At 40.4% G+C, this 20,761-nt stretch overlaps 1 protein-coding gene across 3 annotated transcripts in view; it reads left to right on the forward strand.

Moving 5' to 3' along the window:
- Positions 1–20,761, forward strand: part of EGFLAM (EGF like, fibronectin type III and laminin G domains) — a 166,284-nt gene that overhangs the window by 98,146 nt on the left and 47,377 nt on the right. For all 3 annotated transcript variants that reach the window (XM_068532448.1, XM_068532451.1, XM_068532456.1), the window contains 3 exons: positions 18,753–18,868; positions 19,465–19,783; positions 20,449–20,549. In XM_068532448.1, coding sequence (XP_068388549.1) covers positions 18,753–18,868; positions 19,465–19,783; positions 20,449–20,549 — 536 coding nt within the window. The remainder of the gene's footprint in view (positions 1–18,752; positions 18,869–19,464; positions 19,784–20,448; positions 20,550–20,761) is intronic.

Genomic DNA, 20,761 nt, shown 5'->3' on the forward strand with positions numbered 1-20,761 from the left:
AGAAACTGAAGTCTCTTCAGTGATCTGAGACTTTTATAATATCTTACTTCTAATCAGTGCTGAGCCCTAATGGTAAAAAGAACTGATACAATAAATTTATCTCTAAAATAAAATGAAACAAAGGGCTGTGAAATTCAGAAAGAATTTAAACAATGAAAAACAGAAGAGCGAGAGAGAAGAAAAACTGCAAATGACTGGAAGTTAAGTCAGCCTTTTTTGATTGTTTTTGCATCAGACGTCACCACTGGTTATTATTTACATTAATCTGGAAAATGTTTTGGTGATGCTCAAGAAAGTAAAGAATTTAGTTTCTGAGTCTACAGTGATTATTTCTCTTGTTTGAACATTCATTTGCCAATTCATTTTTTTAAATAAATGTATTTATTTATTTATTTTTAATTTTGGGTCTTCATTGCTGCACGCGGGCTTTCTCTAGTTGCGGCGAGCGGGGGCTGTTCTTCGTTGAGGTGCACAGGCTTCTCATTGCGGTGGCTTCTCTTGTTGTGGAGCACGGGCTCTAGGCACGCGGGCTTCAGTAGTTGTGGCTCACGGGCTCTAGAGCTCAGGCTCAGTAGTTGTGGTGCACGGGCTTAGTTGCTCCGCGGCATGTGGGATCTTCCCGGACCAGGGCTCGAACCCATGTCCCCTGCATTGGCAGGTGGATTCTTAACTACTGCTCCACCAGGGAAGTCCTGCCAATTCATTTTTTTAAATGTGTATTTAATACCAATGATATGCCAGGCAGTTTCTGGGTGCTGGGTTCTTAGCAGTAAGTAAGATAGACAATCTCTGCCTTCATGGAGCTTATATGTGGGAGAATCAGTCTCAGTGAATAAGTAGATAATAAAATAAATACTTATTACATTATCCTACATAAATAATATACCTTTAATGTTAAGTATTAAGAGGAAAAGAGAGGGGGTGAGAGGGCATAGAGGATGCAGGAGCTGCTGTTCGGAATAGGCTACCAAGGAAGCCTTCTCTTAAAAAGAGGTTTGAGCAGAGTCCCTCCTTGTGGGGGGAGCAGCAAGTGCAAAGGTCCTGGGGTGAGAGCAGGCTTGGGATATTCTACAAACAGTAAGGAATATGGTAAGTGAGACGAATGTTAGGAAATGAAGTCAGAAAGGTAGCCAGAGGCCAGGGGTCAGATCATGTCCAGTCTTGTAGGTTCTGGTGAGGACTTTGGGTTTTATTCCAAGTTAGATGCAAAGATCTTGAAGTGTTTCGAGCAGCAGAATGATCTGATGTGATCTACATTTTGAACAGGATCACTATGGCTATGGTGTGTGGACCCCAGCAGAGAGGACGGGAGACGAATAGAGAGGCAATATATTGCTCGAAGGAGAATATATATGAAAAGAAAAGGTAGAGAGCCAAACCAAAAGCATGGAATTTTGGAACCAGCAGGTTGTTTAAGGACCTAGCCAAACTTCCACAATTTTCTGATAAGGAACTGAACTATCACCAGATTATGTGACTAGTTCTAGGTCACAGTTAGTTGCCGTGAGTGTTAGGTTCACAGGACTCTCTGTCCAGGGTTCCTGGCATTTCCTACCCTCCTCTCTGTGCTGAGACACCACTTGCATGCGTGGTTGGGCGCTTCCATGTAAGAGCAGTGTCACTTCTTACCATCTGATGTTTAATTTCTCACCCATCTTCTGGATGCCTGTAGCTCCTTTTTAGAGCAGGGGGACTGTAGTTTCCATGGTCCCAGGTGCAGACATTGCACGTGAGTTTCCTGAGATGCTTCTTCGTTGCAAGGCTTTATGTCTTTCAGCCGGAAGTGCCGGGATTCCATCTCTTCTCTTGGTGCTTCCAAGAACACCTTCTGACCCTGAACACATTCTGGGTCCTGCTGCACACCCCCCAATGGAAATCCTGTGCTTAGACCGTTAGCATTCTGTGCAGTCAGACAGTGGTCTACAGGGACCTTGTTGTAAACCTGATGGAGGTTAAGAATCTGTAGGGATCAGTGTTCCCATATCTTCTGTTGCAATGAGCTATTATTTTGGGTACCATAGGGTATATTTCTCAACTGAGGGTGATTTTGCCCCCTACAGGGCTCTTGGCAGCCTCTGGAGACATGTTTGGCTGTCTCAGCTGGGGGGTAGGTGCTCCTGGCATCTTGCGGGGAAAGGCCAGGGTTGCTGCTAAACACCCTACAACGCACAGAACCCCACCGTCACCACACGCACACACACACCAAAAAGTGATCCAGCCCCGTATGTCAGTAGTGCCGAGGCTGAGAAATCCTATTACAAGACAAAAATAAAATTAGAAAATCTAAGCCTTGCTCAAAATAAAATGGCAATCAGGCTGGAAAATTAACTGACATTCAAAAAATCAACTCGAGTGAAGACTTTTTCTCAAACTTTTTTGGACTGCAGCACACAGTAAGAATATACAATTTGTACTGCAGCCCAGAGCACACAACATATCTAGAAATACATGTGTGTACGTGCAGATGCCTCATCGAACAATACTCACCGATGCTAAATTCAGAGCTTTATATTTTCATACCATTTGGTTCCATTTTTGAAAACTGTGGTCAGGCCCCAGTGAGTTATTTTTACTCGCCACTAATGGGTTTAAAATGTGCAGCTTGAATAATACTGAATCAGATATATCAGGAATTTGAATAGTTTCTTATAAATGACATATCAGCACTGAAAGGCATAGAGTGAGGGTGGATTCTGTATAGAAGCCACCAAAAGGATCAGCCACTAATTCCACAAATAGTTATTTTTGCCACACCCTTGTCAGGGCTGAGCCAGTCCTTGCTTTCCAGGGTTCAGGATCCAGTCCGGTGAACAGACACGTGGCGTGCGCTATACGGAGGTGCCCTGCAGCATGGGGAAGGGGAGCGGTTGATTTTGCGGGTGTGGGAACTGAGAGGTGGGTTGGCAAAGGTTCCACAGTGAGGTCACACTGGGCATGGCTGGGAAGAATCGAGTGGGATTTCTCCAAAGGGACAGAGGAATAGGAACAGGAGAATCCAGGCAGAAGGATTTCTGGGTTGAGTGATGAGGGAGATCTTCAAGGGTATGAAGGAGGCCAAAAGATACAGGGGTGCAGAGGGAGAAAGTAGAACCGCCCCCGCACCCCGTGTTGGGTAATGTAAAACCACCTCCATTAGCGTGTTGCTCTCCTGCTTCTCCTTGTTTACAGGATAAAGGCCACACTCCTTAGCCCAACGTTCAGTATTCTCCACGGTCTAGCCCCAGCCAACGTCTCTCCCTTACCGCTCTTGACTTCATAGCATGAGGCCTCCATCCCGGCAGATGGATCCCAGCTACACCCGCTGTGCCCAGGAGGCTGCCTGCTCTGTCACTTCCTTCTCTTCCCTTGCTCAGCAGATTCTAGGTGGTATCTTCTCAAGGTGTAGGTTTCAAAACCCTGCCGAAATTCTTCCCTTAGAAAGCGACCCATGGCAATTCCACTGGATAATTCCATGCAGTGAATTCTCAGCGTTGGTATTTCACGATTTTCTCTGTGATGAAGAAAGGTTTGTGAGGCTTCAGTGCTTGGAAACTCTCAGGCCACCCCGGCTCCTCCTCGACTCTCTGTGTCTTGGTTTAATCAATATGCCACAATGTCTATTGAAAATGAGAACAGATTACTCTTGTTTTCATTCATTTTGAAAAGGTTTCTTGGGCACAACTAATCTCATGACCCAGAGAGAGGCTGGCTTGCTTCTGTCACAGGCTCTTTATGGAGTTTTCAATTAATTGTTGGGCAGGATTGGGGGTCGGATTGAGGAGCAAAGCCAGACTGCCTTCCCTGACTTAAGACTGGCTCTGCTCCCATGACAATATTCACAAAGTAGGAGTTGTTTTCATCATGATGGGACACTGATGGGACCTCCCTAGCTTAGTTATCACCAACAATCTCGTCCACAGTATGGCTGTCTTCTGGGGCCATGCAAGCTTTGGGAATGTGAGTGTACTCAAGACACTGGAATGTATTTTTTTTCTTCCAGTTTTATTGAGATATAATTGACATACAACACTGTGTAAGTTTAAGGTGTGAGGCATAATGATTTGCCTCACATACCTCGTGAAAAGATTATGACAATAAGTTTAGTGAACATCTATCATCTCATACAGACACAAAATATAAAATTAAAAAAATAGAAAAAATTTTCTTTGTGATGAGAACTCAGGACTCTCTTACTAACATCCAGCAGTGTTCATTAGATTTATCATGTTGTCCATCACATGCCTCGTACTTACTTACCTTTTAACTGGAAGTTTGTACGCTTTGACTGCCTTTATCCAGGTCCCCCTGCCTCAGTCCCCACCTCTGCTAACACAATTCTGATCTCTTTTTCTATGAGTTTGTTTGTTTGTTTGTGTTCGAAGTGTAATTGACCTACAACACTATGTTCGTTCCTCACACACCATAGTGATTCAACACGTCTGGTTATGATGTGTCACCATACAAAAATGTTACCTGACCTAGAAGGTATTATGCTAAATGAAATACGTCAGACAGAGAAAACAGTTACTGTCTGACTTCACTTACATGTGGAATCTAAAAATCAAAAACAAACGAACAAACATAACAAAACAGAGTTGTAGATACAGAGAACACACAGGTGGTTGCCAGAGGGGAGGGGGAGTGGGGGGCAAAGAAATAGGTAAGAGAGGTGAAGAGGTACAAACGTCCATTTGCAAAATAAATGAGTCGCAGGTATGAGATGTACAGTGAATGTATTTTTAAGTCATTTGTATTTCACCCATGCACAATACCACTTTGAGGAAATTTACGCACACACACACTGTCTCACACACACACTCATTCACACACACACTCACACACCTTAATTAAAAAGAAATATGATAAGATGATCAGAAACCAGATAGAGGTAGGTAACATAATTGTATGAGATGAGACAGTTAAGTCCTGGATGTCACTAAACGCCAAACTTCCTATTAGCAAATACAAGAAAGAAATCAAGGTCTTATAGAACTCTCAATGTCTGACCAAAGGATGCAAACTAGTTTTTCAGTGAAAATAATTTTTTTCCTGGATACAGTTACAGGAAGAAATTACCAAAGAAATCATTATATAAAGAATATTGAGCATTACAGTGAATACTGACTGTAATGGTGGTTTTAATAGTGGTTTAATGATGTGGAAATTTTTTTTGCATGGCTCGATTTTGACTGACCCTCCTAAAAAATTGCATTGTTGAGTAATGGCATGTCTATGGGAATGATCAAACTTGACAGAAAGAAAACCCTTCGAAAATTAGAGGCAGTGATAATATATCCCTTAGAATTATTCAGTAAATTCCTTGACTATATTTTGAAGACCAACACCTAACATACATTCTGCTATTGAATACCAGAGATTTTTTTTTTTAACTGGAGTTCAAAAGGATATTTCAAAATTATCTTAATTCTTTTTCTTTCGTTTATTATTTTTGTATGGTGGTAAAATATGCATAACGTAAAATTGACCTTTTCACCATCTATAGTGTACAGTTTAGTGGCATTAAGTTCACTTACAATGTTTGCAATTGTCACCATCATCTACCCCCTGAATTTTTTCCACCCCAGACAGAAACTCTGTCCATTAAGCAATGTAATAATTCTCCATTCCTTCCTCTCCCCAGCTCCTGGTCCAAATTATTTTTTGTCTTATTTTATTGAAGTATAGTTGACGTACAATATTATATAAGTTTCAGGTATACAACATAGTGATTCACAATTTTTAAAGGTTATGTTCCATTTATCGTTATTATAAAATATTGGCTATATTCCTTGGGTTGTACAATATATCCGTGTAGCTTATTTATTTTATACATAATAGTTTGTACCTCTTAACCCCCTACCTCTGTCTTGCTCCTCCCCCCTTTCCTCTCCCTACTAGAGAAAGACAAATACTGTATGATATCATTTATATGTGGAATCTAAAAAATAAAACAAACTAGTGAATATAACAAAAAAGAAATAGACCTACAGATATAGAGAACAAACTAGTGGTTATCAAAAGCATCTTAATTCTTTTTAGTTCAGACACACTCTCTCTGAAGATAGTAGAACTTCCTTTGCCTTCCTAATTTGTCTTTACTAAACCAGAAACAATCTGGATAAATCACCTCCTGTACTATGTATTTCAACACCAAGTATTTCTTTACTTGCCCAACTGCTTGTCTACACAGAAATCACCATCTTGATTCCTGAAGTTTTTCTTTATCCTGTCGAAATTTTGCCAGTTTATGTCTAGATGTAGATCTTATTTCAGTGGAAATATTAGCCCTTTCAAAATATATTCTCCTGCTTTTTTTCCAGCTCAGACAAGTTATATTTTTATGTTTTTGATTCTCATTTCTGTTCCCATTTTTCTGGTAAATACCAAAGAAACACCCATAATCCCTCAGTTTGGACCTTGTGCTCTATATCCACATCCATATCTATTATTTTCTCTCATATATTTTTTAATCTCTTCGACATTTTTCTCAGCATTCTGGGGTAATTCCTCAGGTTCATCTTCAAATCACTGGTTCAAGTTTCTCCAGTATCAATTTTGTTCCTTATTATCTTAGGTGTGGATTTTCAATCTCCTAATAAAATTCAGGCTTTGTTACATTGCTTTCTTTTTATTATGGACAGTTTCAAGCAGAGTGAAAAATATCAGGAATCCTTTGGATCCATGACCTCCCTGGTGGTCCACTGGCTAAGACTCCATGCTCCCAATGCAGGTTCGATCCCTGGTCAGGGAACTAGATCCCACATGCATGCCGCAACTAAAGATTCCACGTGCTGCAACTAATGATCCCTCATGCCGCAATGAAGATCCCGAGTGCCACAACTCGGGGCACCGGCGAAGCTTTCTTGCCGAATCTTAATAGTTGCCATATTTTCTTCAGTGTTACCAAACAAAAAAATATTACAGATATTGGGGCAGCCCCTGTGAACCTCTCCCCACACCATTCTTCTCCCTTCTTTCTGAGAGGTATTTGTATTTAGAGTTTACGATTTCCCTACATTTTAATCATTATATGTAACATGTATATATATATATATTTATTTACAAACAATGTGGTATGGTTTTGATTGTTTTTACATTTCTTATGAATGCAATGACATGGCAAGTATCCTTTTGTGACTGATTTTTTTCCACTGCATTATGTTTTTGCAAATTAGTTTGTAAAGTTCTACTTCATGCAGTGTCACTGCTGTATAGTGACACTGGTGTATAAATATACCATAGTTTATCCATCAATTATTTTGATGTTGGACATTTAAATTGTTCCAATCTTTTGCCATTACAGTGTTGCAGTGAACAAATATATGTTTCCTTGAGTATGTGCTTACAAATGGAATTGCTAGGTTGTAGTGCATGCATATCTTCAGCTCCATTGCCTTTGAGAAATTTGTTCCTCAAAGTGATCGTAGCTATCTTCACTCCCCCTGGAAGTGTGTTCAAAACTCTTCTTGCTGTATGTCCTTGCTGACACTTGGTATTAGTCAGACTTCTACACATGGTCAATCTGATGGATATAAAATATGTCATTACTGCTTTGATTTGCATTTCTCTATTTTTAGTGAAGTTAAACATAATTTTATAACTATTAGTCATCTTATGACTTTTTATATGTTTTGCCTATTTTTATTGGAATAAACATGTACTTAATTATATACATAGTGTATATTTACATATAAATAAATATTAATAAGCATTATTATATGTAGAGTTAAATTCTAATCCTTAGCCAGTAATGTGTTACAAATATCTTCTTCTAGTCTGTGACTTATCCTTCACTTCACTTATGATATCACTTATGATATCAATTATTGAATAGAAGTATTTTTTTAATGTAGTTAAATATCTCAATTTTCTTTATAATTTATGCTTTCTGTGTGTTTTTTTTTAAACTACTTCCTTTCCCCAAGGTCATTAAGCAAAATCTTCTATTTTATTCTAAAGTTTTGAAAATTCTGCTTTTCATATTTAAAATCTTAGTGTATCTAGGATTTAGTTTTAGGTATGGAGAAGTAGGAGGCTAATTTAATATTTTTTTCCATACAGATAACCACTTGCCCCAGCACCAAGTATTGAATTATTCATCTTTTCTCCTGTTGATTTACAGCAGCATCTTTCTGATGTATCAGATCTCCATACATCTGTGAATCTGCTCCTGAGTTCTATAGTCTAATTCGTTATCAGTACCACACTGACTTCCCTGGCGGTCCAGTGGTTAAGACTCCGTGCTTCCACTGCAGGGTACATGGGTTCCATCCCTGGTCAGGGAACTATGATCCTGCATGCCACACAGCGTGGCCAAATAATTAAATAAATAAAGTAAAATAAAATAGGATACCACACTGTCTTAGTTTCTACAGCTTTATAAAGTCATGATATCTGGTAGGTAATTCTACTGCACTTTGTTCTTCAAAATTGTCTGTTCTTGACCCTTTGCTCTTCAATATAACTTTTAGAATCAGTTTTCCAATACGGTGAAAAACCCTGAAGGGATTTTAAAAATCAGACTTACGTTGAATTTTAAAAATTAGAATTATATTAAGTTTATAAATAATTTTGGAGGAATTAGTATCTCTGTGATATAGAATCATCCACTTCATGGCTATATCTCATCTGTTCGTTTGGATATTTTTCAAAGGCTTTTAATAGGCTTTTCACATTTTTTCATAAAAGTCCTTCATAGCTTTTGCTAGATTTATTCCCAAGGCTCTTATATTTAGAAGTCTGTTTTAAATTTTTGGAATCTGTGGAATTTTCTTTTCTTTTTCTGTAGTTACAATTTTCTTCTCATGCAATTTTCCCATGTACTTTTGAAAAGACTATGCATCCTCTTATTTTGGTGTCTAGGGTTTTATATATGTCCTTTTGATCAAGGTTTTTAATATCATTGTCCAAATCTTCTATATTATCAGCTTGATCTAACAATTACTGAGAGAGATACATTAAAATTTTCCATTGTATCTCCCTGCACCTCTCTCAATTTTTTTGATATATATATGAGGTTGTAATATTAGATGCCTACATGTTTTGTATTCCTGATGGTTCCTTTACTCATTACTTAGTAACAATTTTTATCATTAATAATACTTCATTTTTCCCTTAAAGTCTATGTTGTCCAATAATAATGTAGATCCACTAGCTTTCTTTTAGCTATTGCTTGAAACATCTGTTACTTTTTTTTTTTTTAAACATTTGATCTCTCTGTGTCTTATGTTTTAAGTACTTTTGGGAAACAACTTACAGCTTAACTTTTTTTTTTTTTTTTAAGATTTTTTTTTTTTTTAATTTATTTATTTTTGGCTGTGTTGGGTCTTCGTTTCTGTGCGAGGGCTTTCTCCAGTTGCGGCAAGCGGGGGCCACTCTTCATCGCGGTGCGCGGGCCTCTCACTATCGCGGCCTCTCTTGTTGCGGAGCACAGGCTCCAGACGCGCAGGCTCAGTAGTTGTGGCTCACGGGCCCAGCCGCTCCGCGGCATGTGGGATCCTCCCAGACCAGGGCTCGAACCCGCGTCCCCCGCATCGGCAGGCAGACCCTCAACCACTGCGCCACCAGGGAAACCCCTATAGCTTAACTTTTAAAAATCCAATCTGACAAGCACTGTCTTTTAAATGGTGAGTTTATTACGTGAACAGTTATTATAATTGTTGACATATTTTATTTATTTCTACCATCTTACTTTGTGCTATTTACTCTGCTTTTTCCATTTTCTTGGAGAGGGGGTCTTTATCTTTGCTCCTTTCCTGTCCTCTATAGAACTGACTGTATTTTCTTAGTCCCCTTTCCTCTCTATTGGGATGAAATTATATATTCTTTTATTTACTACCCATAAATTGTTAACTTTCAAACTTTTATGGTCTAAAGTTAATCAGCATTTATTACTTTCTTCACAAACAATAAAAGGACCTTAGCAGCTTCGATCCAAATCAATTCCTTCTTGTCTTACATGTTACTTTTCAGCATTTTTGTTCCACTTTGTTTAATAGGTACAAGTTTAGGCTTTTTATTTATTTATTTTTACAGTAACGTTTGTTTAGATTTAATCCATACAGTTTCTCTGCCCACTACCCTTTGCATCTTACTCTTTCCTTCTTCTTCCTGAAGTATACTTCTCAGTAAATCCTTGAAGGTCTGTTAGGGACAAACTCTCTCAGGCTTTGCGATCATGTTTTTGTTTCACTCTCACTGCTGAACTATCATTTAATCAAACACAGAATTTCGTGATGGTAATTATTTTCTCCTAGCACCTTTTCTCGGAGGAGAGAAGAGGGATGATAAGGTGTAAGTGTCTTTGGTTTAAACCATTTGCCAATCAGAATACCTACAAGAGGACTGAACCACAGTTGGTGCTCCACTCTGAAGCCACTTTAAGGAGCACAGAAAACCCACAGAGACACTGGAGCTCACTCTCACAATAACATCAATCATCTTGCCCTGCGGTTGTGGGTACATGTGTCTTCCTCCTCACTGGATTGTGAGCCACTAGCGAGCTGCGTCTCCTCTCTCTTTCTCATCTCAGTCTCTCTATTCTACCTCCTGATTCCCAAGTGCAAGATCGGAACCAAGCCCTGTCTTGTACAATACTAAGCCAATTGGAGATCACACCAAATACACCTGTTTTTTGTTTGCTGCCCCCCAATCTCTCCTACATGATCCATCCTTCACTCTCTGCTTTTCTAGATCATTCCCGTCAGCATGCAAACATGTATTCCACAATCACAGAAAAGACTTCCTGGATCCCACAACCCTTCCACCTACCATCTCATTTCTCTGCTTTCTTTCAGGCTAGAGTTATTGTGTTGTCTACATTCACTGTTACTACTTTTTTTCCAACCTCCTATTAACTCTTCAACTCACTCGAATCTGCTTCCAATCCCACAGCTCCTGTAAAGAGAGCCAATGACCTCCATGTTTCCAAACATAAATTCATCCCATGAACATAGAACATGCCATTAAATTTCTTAAAGTAATGTTTAAATGATAATGAGTGTTTTTATACATCTGACTATTTTCTTAGGACAAATTCCTAGTAGTAGAATCAGAAAATCAACTAACTCAAACACTTGGTATATACTATCATATTATCTTGAAGAAAGAGAAAGAGAGGAGGAGGGTGGAGAGAGAGTAAACTCTCACTTTTTAAGCCCTGTTATCTTCCTGACACTATGGACAGTAGTTTTCTGTTATTAATAGTTACTTGAGAATTACTACTAAACTCCCAGTGAAAATGACTGATTAAACACTTACAGCATTGCCAATGACCAGATTAAAGCTAGGGTCTTTCAACAAACATTTTTTTTTTTTTGCATTTGTCATGCGCAGAGCACCTTGTAAGAAGACTTAGCTCTTATAGAGAACATTCAGTCATTCACTCACTCTCTTATCTAAGTAATACGTACTGAGGGCCTGCTGTATACATAACCCTGCCAGCCACTATTTCAGCTCTTTAGAAATATTTTACTTGCCTATCTAAATTGTACACTGCCCACTCCACCTCAAGTCCTGAGTATCCCCACAGAATGTTGTCAACAAATTAGTATTCATTATTCTCTGAAGTTACAAAGAGTCCACACCTGAAATTTTCAGCACACCATGATGAAAACATGGCCGTAGGTTGTCCTGCTGTGTTCACAGCCACCTCTCGTGTTATGCTTTGCCTATGTATCTCCTCCATCAGCAGGTAGTAGAGAAGCAGGTACCTAACACCTTGGTTTCTGGCCATCTGCTTAGCTTTCCACAGCCGCATTATCTTTAGAAAGGGAGACTCCAAGGGAGAAGGCTACAGCGGGCTGTGCTTGGTTAACTGGTTTGTGTTCTTCCAAAGACAACACTCCACAGGGGTTATGCAGCTGACGCTTCCTCTGTGTGTGCAGGCATAAAGATCATAAAGGTAAAGGAGTCAGGGAAGTTTTGAGGTGAGGGCTCTAGAAGTCATTTGGTGCCCGGGGTGCCATTCTTGGGCTGTTGTCAAGTAAGGGTTTCATGAAGCATGATGAATGGAAAAGAGCAAACATATCTGCCTATAGCTAGTTCTTTAGATCCATTCTCTCCCAACCATCCCACCCTTACCACCACAGAAACGTACCCCGGGATGAGTTAGTTTCACTCAGGTGGAAAGAAAAGAACCAGACAGATTATTTGTGGGAAAGGGAGGAGCAAAGGAAACCATTCAGCGTTCTTGCAGAGCCTCTGAGTCCCTGTGTCGCCAAAGCTGATGTTGGGGTTTTGAGGATGCCCAACTAATACCACTTCTTCTCTTTGTCCATTTTCTGAACCAACTGAGAAATAAGACAACCTCAGACCATAAAGAATCAAATGCCATCCTCGTCCTTGTTTATGATAAAGGCTAGATCAGGGAACATAGTTTACTCTAAGGCACAAGCTCCCTTTTGCAAACTCCCTTTTGCCCAATCCAGGCTATGGAACCCACTTGAGGGAAAGTTTGGGTTTGCAGAGAGATCACACCTGCCCAGGTCACTGCTTTCCACTTGTCGAGGTAGAGAGGGAAGGTGGGAGAGACCAAACTTGCCCCAAATTCCTCCTCCCTCCCCCAGGTCCTTTGGTAGATTAGTTTCACTCTGTTCAGAAATATGGACCAAATGCTTCTACTCAGCACCTAAGTTTCTGTCTCTACCTCTGTAGGGAGGCAAAAAGGTTGGACGAGCATTCAACAGTATTTCAGGAAGCTCTTCTCATGATTGCAGCTTCAGGAGTGAAGAATAAGTGCTCTTCTCTCATCACTGCTAAGAGCTGTTAAGAGAAGAGACCCAAATACAACCTGGTCCTTATGAATGAAGATGAATTCTGATAAATGATAACTCAAACCTTCTGGGAGGCTTATATTATTGAACACAAAGTTACAATCCCCAAGACGTGTAACTTCCATGCTGAACTAACTCCTTTTTTCATCCACATAAGTGAAATTCCCTAGTTGTTTCTTTTTCAAACTTCGCTTGGAGTAACAGATGCCTGCAATGTGTCTGAATTAAAAGTGTAAACTTTAGGGTCGCAGGAAGTTAGTGCCAACAGGTCATCAAATCCAGTCCAGTTCCTTGTTTTATTAGAAAACACGAGAACCGGTGAGATTAAATGACTCGTTCAAGGTCACACAGTCATTTGTGTCCATCTCTCTCCCAATTTTTGGTTTCCATGACTAGGGGTATTTCCAACTATACCATGATACATCAGAGAAACTTACTGTTTATAGAAAACTGGTGATGCCTCAATAAAACCAAGCATATAGGTTTTTTTCTAAAAAAAATAAAAGTCATCCTGTAATATAGTAATAGAAATTTGTCTTTTCTGTATTAGTTTTCCTTGTAGTGGAATAACCCTTGAACTTGTTTTTTTTTTAATTAATTAATTAATTTATTTATTTATTTATGACTGTGTTGGGTCTTCGTTTCTGTGCGAGGGCTTCCTCTAGTTGCGGCAAGCGGGGGCCACTCTTCATCGTGGTGCGCGAGCCTGTCACTATCGTGGCCTCTCTTGTTGCGGAGCACAGGCTCCAGACGCGCAGGCTCAGTAGTTGTGGCTCACGGGCCTAGTTGCTCCGCGGCATGTGAGATCTTCCCAGACCAGGGCTCGAACCTGTGTCCCCTGCATTAGCAGGCAGATTCTCAACCACTGCGCCACCAGGGAAGCCCCTTGAACTTGTTTTGTATTCAGTTAATGGTTTGACTATTCTGGTTCTAAATAAATGACTCCTTTTTAATGTTCTCTTTTCCTAATTAACAAAGTGTCAAGTAGAGAGAGATGAGTTATGCACTTTAATTACAATAACCCCAGGCTACTGGGAGAATTCTTATCAGTGGCTTGGACTGTACATTCTGTGCTCACTTAGAAACAGCATTGGTAAAATCTTTAGGGAAGCCATGGATTTGAGATCTGAGGTGGTGGGGTCATCAGGAAACAAGAGTGGGGATCTTCATTCCACATGTCTTCACACCATACTGTGTCTGGTCCTCTCTCTTCTCATTTCCTTCCTGTTAAAAATGGGAAATGACAATTAGCCTGGATAATTATGAGAAACAGGAAGAGATGCTGCAAAGAGTATTGGAGTGCAGCGTCAGGAGTCCAGAATTCTAGACCAGCTCTGCCACTGAACTGTCTCTGTGGGCTAGTCGCATGGTCTCTCTGAGCCTCAGTTTACTCCTCTGTAAAATGGACTTGTGCTAGCTGATCTCCAAGACCTTTCTACAAAAGTCAAGATGTCTTTGACTCTAAGTCCTTCTAATTCCACATTCTCGTCCCACCCTGATCTCACACCCTTTGTTTCCCCAAACTGAGCAGTAACCTCTGGCTTCAAAGAGATAGTTTATATGCAGTCTCAAACAGAAGCAATGATTATAAGGACCAAGGAACCTTACTCATTGAACAATATATGCCTTATTTTACTTGTCAAAACGAGCAGAGAAGCTGGAGTCATTTCCATTCTCATCATGGTACCATTTCATAGCTGCAGCAATGCATTTGTGGTCCTTTCCTCTAAGAGTTTCCTTCAAGGTAGACTTCCTAGGGTGAGTTAAAGGGCAGGATGAGAACTCAGTTACCCACACTCCAACCCCTGGTTCCTCTATATCCTTCTGGCTAAAGTATCTTAGATACTCGGTGTCAAAACATTTGTATGTTATTTTGCGTATTGAACTAAGGGTCATATGGTCTGGTTTTGTCCTGAATTTTCCACTAATGAGATGCATGACCTTGGTTTTAAGTCGCTTCTCTTCTGTGGCCTGAGTTTCCACATTTATGAAATGAGACTTTTGGACCGGATGGTGTCTAAGTCCTCTTCCAGCTCTAAACTTCTAGCTCTGAGTTGGGGAAAGAGACAGGAATGGTGGCAGTTTGGGGAGAATGTCTTTGGATTTGGGGGCAAAGTCTCACCATACAAGGATTTGTCCCCAATATTCCACCACTTAAACAGGCCTGACCAGCTGGGCCAGGACAGGACAAAGTCCCACCATAGTGCAGCACTGTGGTGGTATCTCCCGTGCCTGGTGGAAGCCTTGGCTTTTGGTGAGTATGTGAAGTATTAGTTAAATGGAGGATGGGGAGGCATATCAAGAAGTCTAAAATATGGTTCCTGCCCTCAGTGGGTTCACAATTGGGTTGAGAAACACAAGGGCAACATTCCGAGGCCAGGAGTCCAGAAGATGTAAAAACCATCTTAAATATCCATTGAGTTCAACAAACTGTGGAAGCTTATTCTGAGCTCATGATTAGGGACACATATTCGTGGGTGGATGGCACCATCCCGGAGGAGTTGGAAGAATGTCCTACAGGCCTTGGCTGCTCCGTCGTTTCTGGAGTCACCATTTTTTCCCAGAAGAGTCTGTTGTTCTCTTTTTAAAATATCACTTGATTTTGGTCTTTGGATGATACACATTCAGCTCTGTCTCCACAGAATGCATGCAGCTGGAAGGGTGGGTAGACTATGTATAAGGACACACAAGAGGGAAAAGGAAGGTGATGTGGAGAAGAGCATTAACCAAAGTCTTGGGGTAAGAAAACACAAGATGTGTTCACAAGTCAACTGGTAAGCCAGTTTGGCCATTAAGACTTTGGAAGAGGGGAAAAAAAGAGTCAAAACCATGATTTGGAGCCTGATTATAAGTGGCATGATGTAATCAAAAAAGAGACCAAGGATAAATCTAGTGCTGCTGTTTATTGTCTGTGTGCCTTTGAGCAAGTTATTTAATCTTTTTCAGTTTATACCTTCACATGGTAAAATGGGAGTAATAATACCAATTTCACAGGATTTTGTGAGAATTAATAGAAACAATCTATGAAAAGCTCTTGGCACAGTAAAAATGAGCAATAAATGTTAATTTTCTAAATCCCAGGCTCTTCCTCTCTCCACAGTGATTTCTTCTCCTACAGGCACTGGGAAAGCAGCAATCAGACAAATTTGGTTTTGAGTTAGGCTTGGCCAGTTACAAAGGATTTCATCTTGGTCAAACCACTTAACTTCCCTGACTTCAGTTTCTTATCTACCAAATGAAATTTACCACACTTACCTTTCAGGATTATTGTAAAGTTTAGAAATGTATGATATGAAGCACACAACAGTACCTGTCAGTAGGAGAGAGGCAGTAGGTTTCAATAAATAATGGTGATAGGAGAAGGGAGGAAAAAGAGGAGTTGTGATCGTTGGGATTCTTGACCAAGGAGCCTGGACATCTATCTTGTTGGCAGTTGGGGGTCTTTGAAGAATTTTTTTTCCAGATAGAGTATTATAAGATGAAATGCAGAGAATCTTGACATGACGAGAATAGTACAAGAATGGCTAAAATGTGCAGAGGGCAAGGGTGAACACCCTGGAGGTACGGAGGCCCGCCTACTGAAGATAAAACCCAGGTCTCTCCATGCATGTGCTACATAATTCTTTTATTACCAAATGAATTCTTTCTAGTGAAATTCATCCATTCTGAAAATATGAGAGAGACAGAGATAGAAATGGAGAGTGAGGAGGGGGAGAAGAAAGAGACCCAGAGAAAGAGAGAGAGGCGGGGAGAGAAGTAGAAAGATACAAAGATACAGAGAGACAAGAGAGGGGAAGCTGTTTTCAAGGGCCTCTGGCTTTTTGTGTGAAGACGTCTGGCACACAGCTGTACTGGCTGGATGCAGGTGGCTTAAGAGAATTGGCATCCAGGTATAAATCTGGCATCAACAGGCTTGAATTTTCAGCTGACATGTGGGCTATTTTAAATAAAACTGGGGAATTGGTGTGGAGGTGGTGAGAACACCTCCACCAAGATGTGCCTGATACCTGAGAACAGGACCTTCCCCGATGTCTTTGGATCACCTGCCGACCACGTCTCCCTCTTCCTGGTGCAGGAGGAGATATCCAGTCAGCAGCGTGCCCCCTGAGCAGGCATCCCACACTCCCTTTCTGACATTTCCTTTAGTTTCATGTTCAATCTGCTTGCTCTTTGCTTAGAAGAGGGTGAGTTTGCTTTTGTGAGAAAGGTGTTTGGCTTAGCTTATGCTGAAAGCAGAATTGTCTTTAAGTTCAATTTATGTTTTTAATGTCATTTTTTTCTTTTTTTAACTAATCATTCAATAACTAATGGGCATCAATGACCTACAAAAGTCAGTTTCTGTTGCCAGAGTTGTTACAGCCGTAAAGCCTGGTGCCCGGTGTGACTGGATTAGAGAAGGCAGCTGGTACCTGTGCCTACCCAAAGCCACCAGGAGGAAATGGGGGCGCTAAGGAGCAGCACTTTGAAAGACTCTCAGATCCTGGGGGTAGGGCTTCCTGTGTCTAGCCTAAGTCAGGACTGCTGTGGGTCAGTAGACTTTGTGGGTGACAACTGAATAAAAATGTTAATCTGACCATCCCCCAAAGAACAATACCCTGTATTGTCCCCTATGAGTTTTTCTTAGCCCACCTTCCAGTTCTGAAAGATCCTGTTGTCCTGCTAAGATGTATGGAAATGGTTGACCTCCAAGATGCCACCCAGGGCCCCTTTTTTTCCTGGGTGTGGGAGTGTTTGCTCTATTATACTGTCTCTTTCTTATTTTAAAGAACTTTTAATGAAATATCTCATACGTCAAAAGTGTGTATATATATATATATATATATATATATATATATATATTACATACTTTATATATATGTGATATTACTTTTATGTTTTTATATAATATATAAAAATAATATGAACACTCATGGGTACCCAGCATCTATCTTAAGAAGTAGAATATTATAGAGTACTATCAAAGGCCCCTGTGAGTCACACCTCATTCATATCCCTCTTCTAACCTTTCCCACGTATTTTTGGTCCTTGCCTTACTTTTCTTAAGAGTTTGAATGCAGTCGGCCGTCCATATTGATCCGTGGTTGGTTGAGTCCGTGGATACAGAATCCGCAGATACCAAGGACCGCCTGTACTCTGCCATTTTATATAAGGAACTTGAGCATCCGGAGATTTTGGTATCTGAGGGGGTCCTGCACCAAAACCACCCCTCAGATGCCAAGGGAAGAGGGACAACTGTATATATATATCCTTAAATAATACGTAGTTTTTCTTGCTGTTGACTTTTATATAAATGGCATCAAACTGGATATGTTCCTGTGCAACTTGCATTTTTTGCATGAAATCTTGTGAGATTAAACCATGTTGATTCATTAAATATCCATTTATTCATTTCCTGTGTTACATAGTATCCCATTCCATAGATATACTATAATTCATTTATCCATTATCTGTTGATAGATTTTTGGGGTATTACTTGATATTATAAAAATAGCAAAGTTGGGTTTTTTTACAATTACAAATTCTGATGCTATGAATGTGTTATGCACATGTCTCTTTGCACATGTGGAAAAGTTTCTCCAGATTTTGTAAGTTGGGGTGACATTGCTGCATCAAAAGGTATGAACATATTCTACTTCATTAAATATTTCTAAGTGTTTTGCAAAGAGGATGTACCGGTTTACACACCTAACAATCAGAGTATGAGTCTCCATTGATCCCATCCTTGGTAATATTTTTTATTGCCCAACTTTTGTATTTGCCAGTCTTGTCAGTATAAAATGGCAGCTCCTTCTGGTTTTAACAGGCATTTCCTTGATTACTTATGAGATGAAATGTTTTTCATATTTTTTGCTCAGTGCTGCTTCCTCTTTTGTGTTGAATTCCTTGTGTGTTTCCGATACATCTCCATCCATTCAGCACAGCTCTGTATGTGGCTGTGTTAGCATAAAAAAGGGAGCAAAGGCATGTGTTGACTGCGGTGTGCTGCTTTTCTCTGTGAAGGCCCCCAGGAGTCAGGAAGTGGGAGCTATGGACCCCATTATATAACCGACACAGAAGTCAGCGAGGATGATGACACACATGAAGACGACTTAGATTTGGATATTTCCTTTGAGGAGGTAACGAAAAGTACTGCTTTAAAACCTGGGTGTTTTTGTTTCCTTGCTGAACAAGGTGATTTAGTCAATGGACCACTAACATTTTACTTGAAACTTACTTAACTTGGCTCATTTGCTTTGGACACATTTATTTCCTCAGACTCTTAGGCACCAGGTGATCATAAATTAATAGTAACTAGGTACCAGCCATGCTGATGTTCTGTAGTCAGCTCCTGCCTGCTGACTTCACAATCTGGCAGAAACATATTTAGAGTCCCACTAAGTGAAATTTTATAAAGTCAGTTTTTATAAGGAAATGAACAATTCCTTGACAAGGTAAATGCATCTTTGTGATACTGTAATAATAATAAATCACATAATATCAGCTTTAGCACTGATTTTCTGAGTAGTATAGGAGAAGGTACTTAAAATCCTTGAGCCTCAAGTTCTTTATCCATAAACTGGAGTCAGCACTATTTGCCCTCTGTACATCCCAAGGTTTTGGTAAATATCAAAAGTGACTATATTTTCAAGTACTAGGCGTCAGCTATAAATAAGGCGATCTAATTACTGTGCTCTGTGTTAATCCTGAACTTCTTTTCCTTCTCTGTCTTTAGGTTAAACCGCTTCCTGCTATCAAAGAAGGGAATAAGAAATTTTGGGTGGAATCCAAGATGGCGCCCAGATCGAACCCAATGACCATTTCTAGGCTTGTCCCCCCTACCCCAGCATCTCTCCCCATGACTGAGGTAGCTCCTCAGCCCACTCCAGTGGAGAGGAAAGGGAAGAATGGTGTGGCTATGATGCCAAGGCTTTTTGACGTGTCTTGTGATGAAACTCTCTGCTCTGCTGACAGCTTTTGTGTCAATGACTACAACTGGGGGGCCTCTCGATGCCACTGCAACCTGGGCAAAGGTGGTGAGAGCTGCTCAGAAGGTAGGCCCTTGGGGGGTGGGGTGGGGAACATGGTGGTGGGTTGGCCCTACTGGGAGCCAGAAGGCAGTTTTGCATCCACACGTGGTTCCTTCAAGTCCTTTTTCTAAGATCAGCCCCTTCTCCCATGTTTTAGTCATTAAATTAGCTACTTAGCTACACAGGGCAAATGTGAGGCAACTTCCATTGCTTCTAGTTAGACAGCAGCCCTATTCTTATATGTGCCAAACATGTAGTCCTTTTGGAGCAATTAATAAATCATCCTGATGGCATCTTGGGGGTGGGTTTACTTTTATCACACCTCTACTAAGAAAATGCAGCAGAAACATGTGCGTGAAGGTTAAGAAGGATAATAATTGAGCCAACTTATATTACACAGATGTACAGCTAGAAAGCAGGTGTCAGTGGCCTTAAAGCCATTGATTTCTCTTTAAGGTGGTAAGTAACAATCTCCAAAGATCCAGTTTCTCCCTAAGAATTTCAGAAGCTCAAAGTCCCCAGGAATGAGAATCCTGGGGGTAAAGAGTAGAGTGAAGAAGATGGTAAGCTAGGTTTAACAGACTATCAGGGGTTTTTACTTAATGACATCCAGGCAATGGTGTGTACTGATTTTTTGCCTTTGAAGTGAGGAAACAGCATTCTTTTATTTTGTCTTTTTCTCTTTTCAGATATTGTTATACAGTATCCTCAGTTCTTTGGCCACTCCTATGTAACCTTTGAACCTTTGAAGAACTCTTATCAGGCATTTCAAATTACTCTTGAATTTAGGGTAAGAAGGATTAATCCTTTGATGAGTGCTTACTGGACACCTTAACACAGCAGTGTGCTACATCAAAGGGAGGAGGAGAGGGGGAGAGGAAGCAGGGGGGTAAACCCATTCACAGGTTAGTGAGAATGATGGGCACACTTACACACTCAAGGGCGGCAGCAAAGGGAGGGTGTGTTCTGTATGTTACTGAACTATGGAAATGGTTGGCCTGA

Source organism: Eschrichtius robustus, chromosome 2 (genome assembly GCF_028021215.1).
Source record: "Eschrichtius robustus isolate mEscRob2 chromosome 2, mEscRob2.pri, whole genome shotgun sequence".
Lineage (NCBI taxonomy): Eukaryota > Metazoa > Chordata > Mammalia > Artiodactyla > Eschrichtiidae > Eschrichtius > Eschrichtius robustus.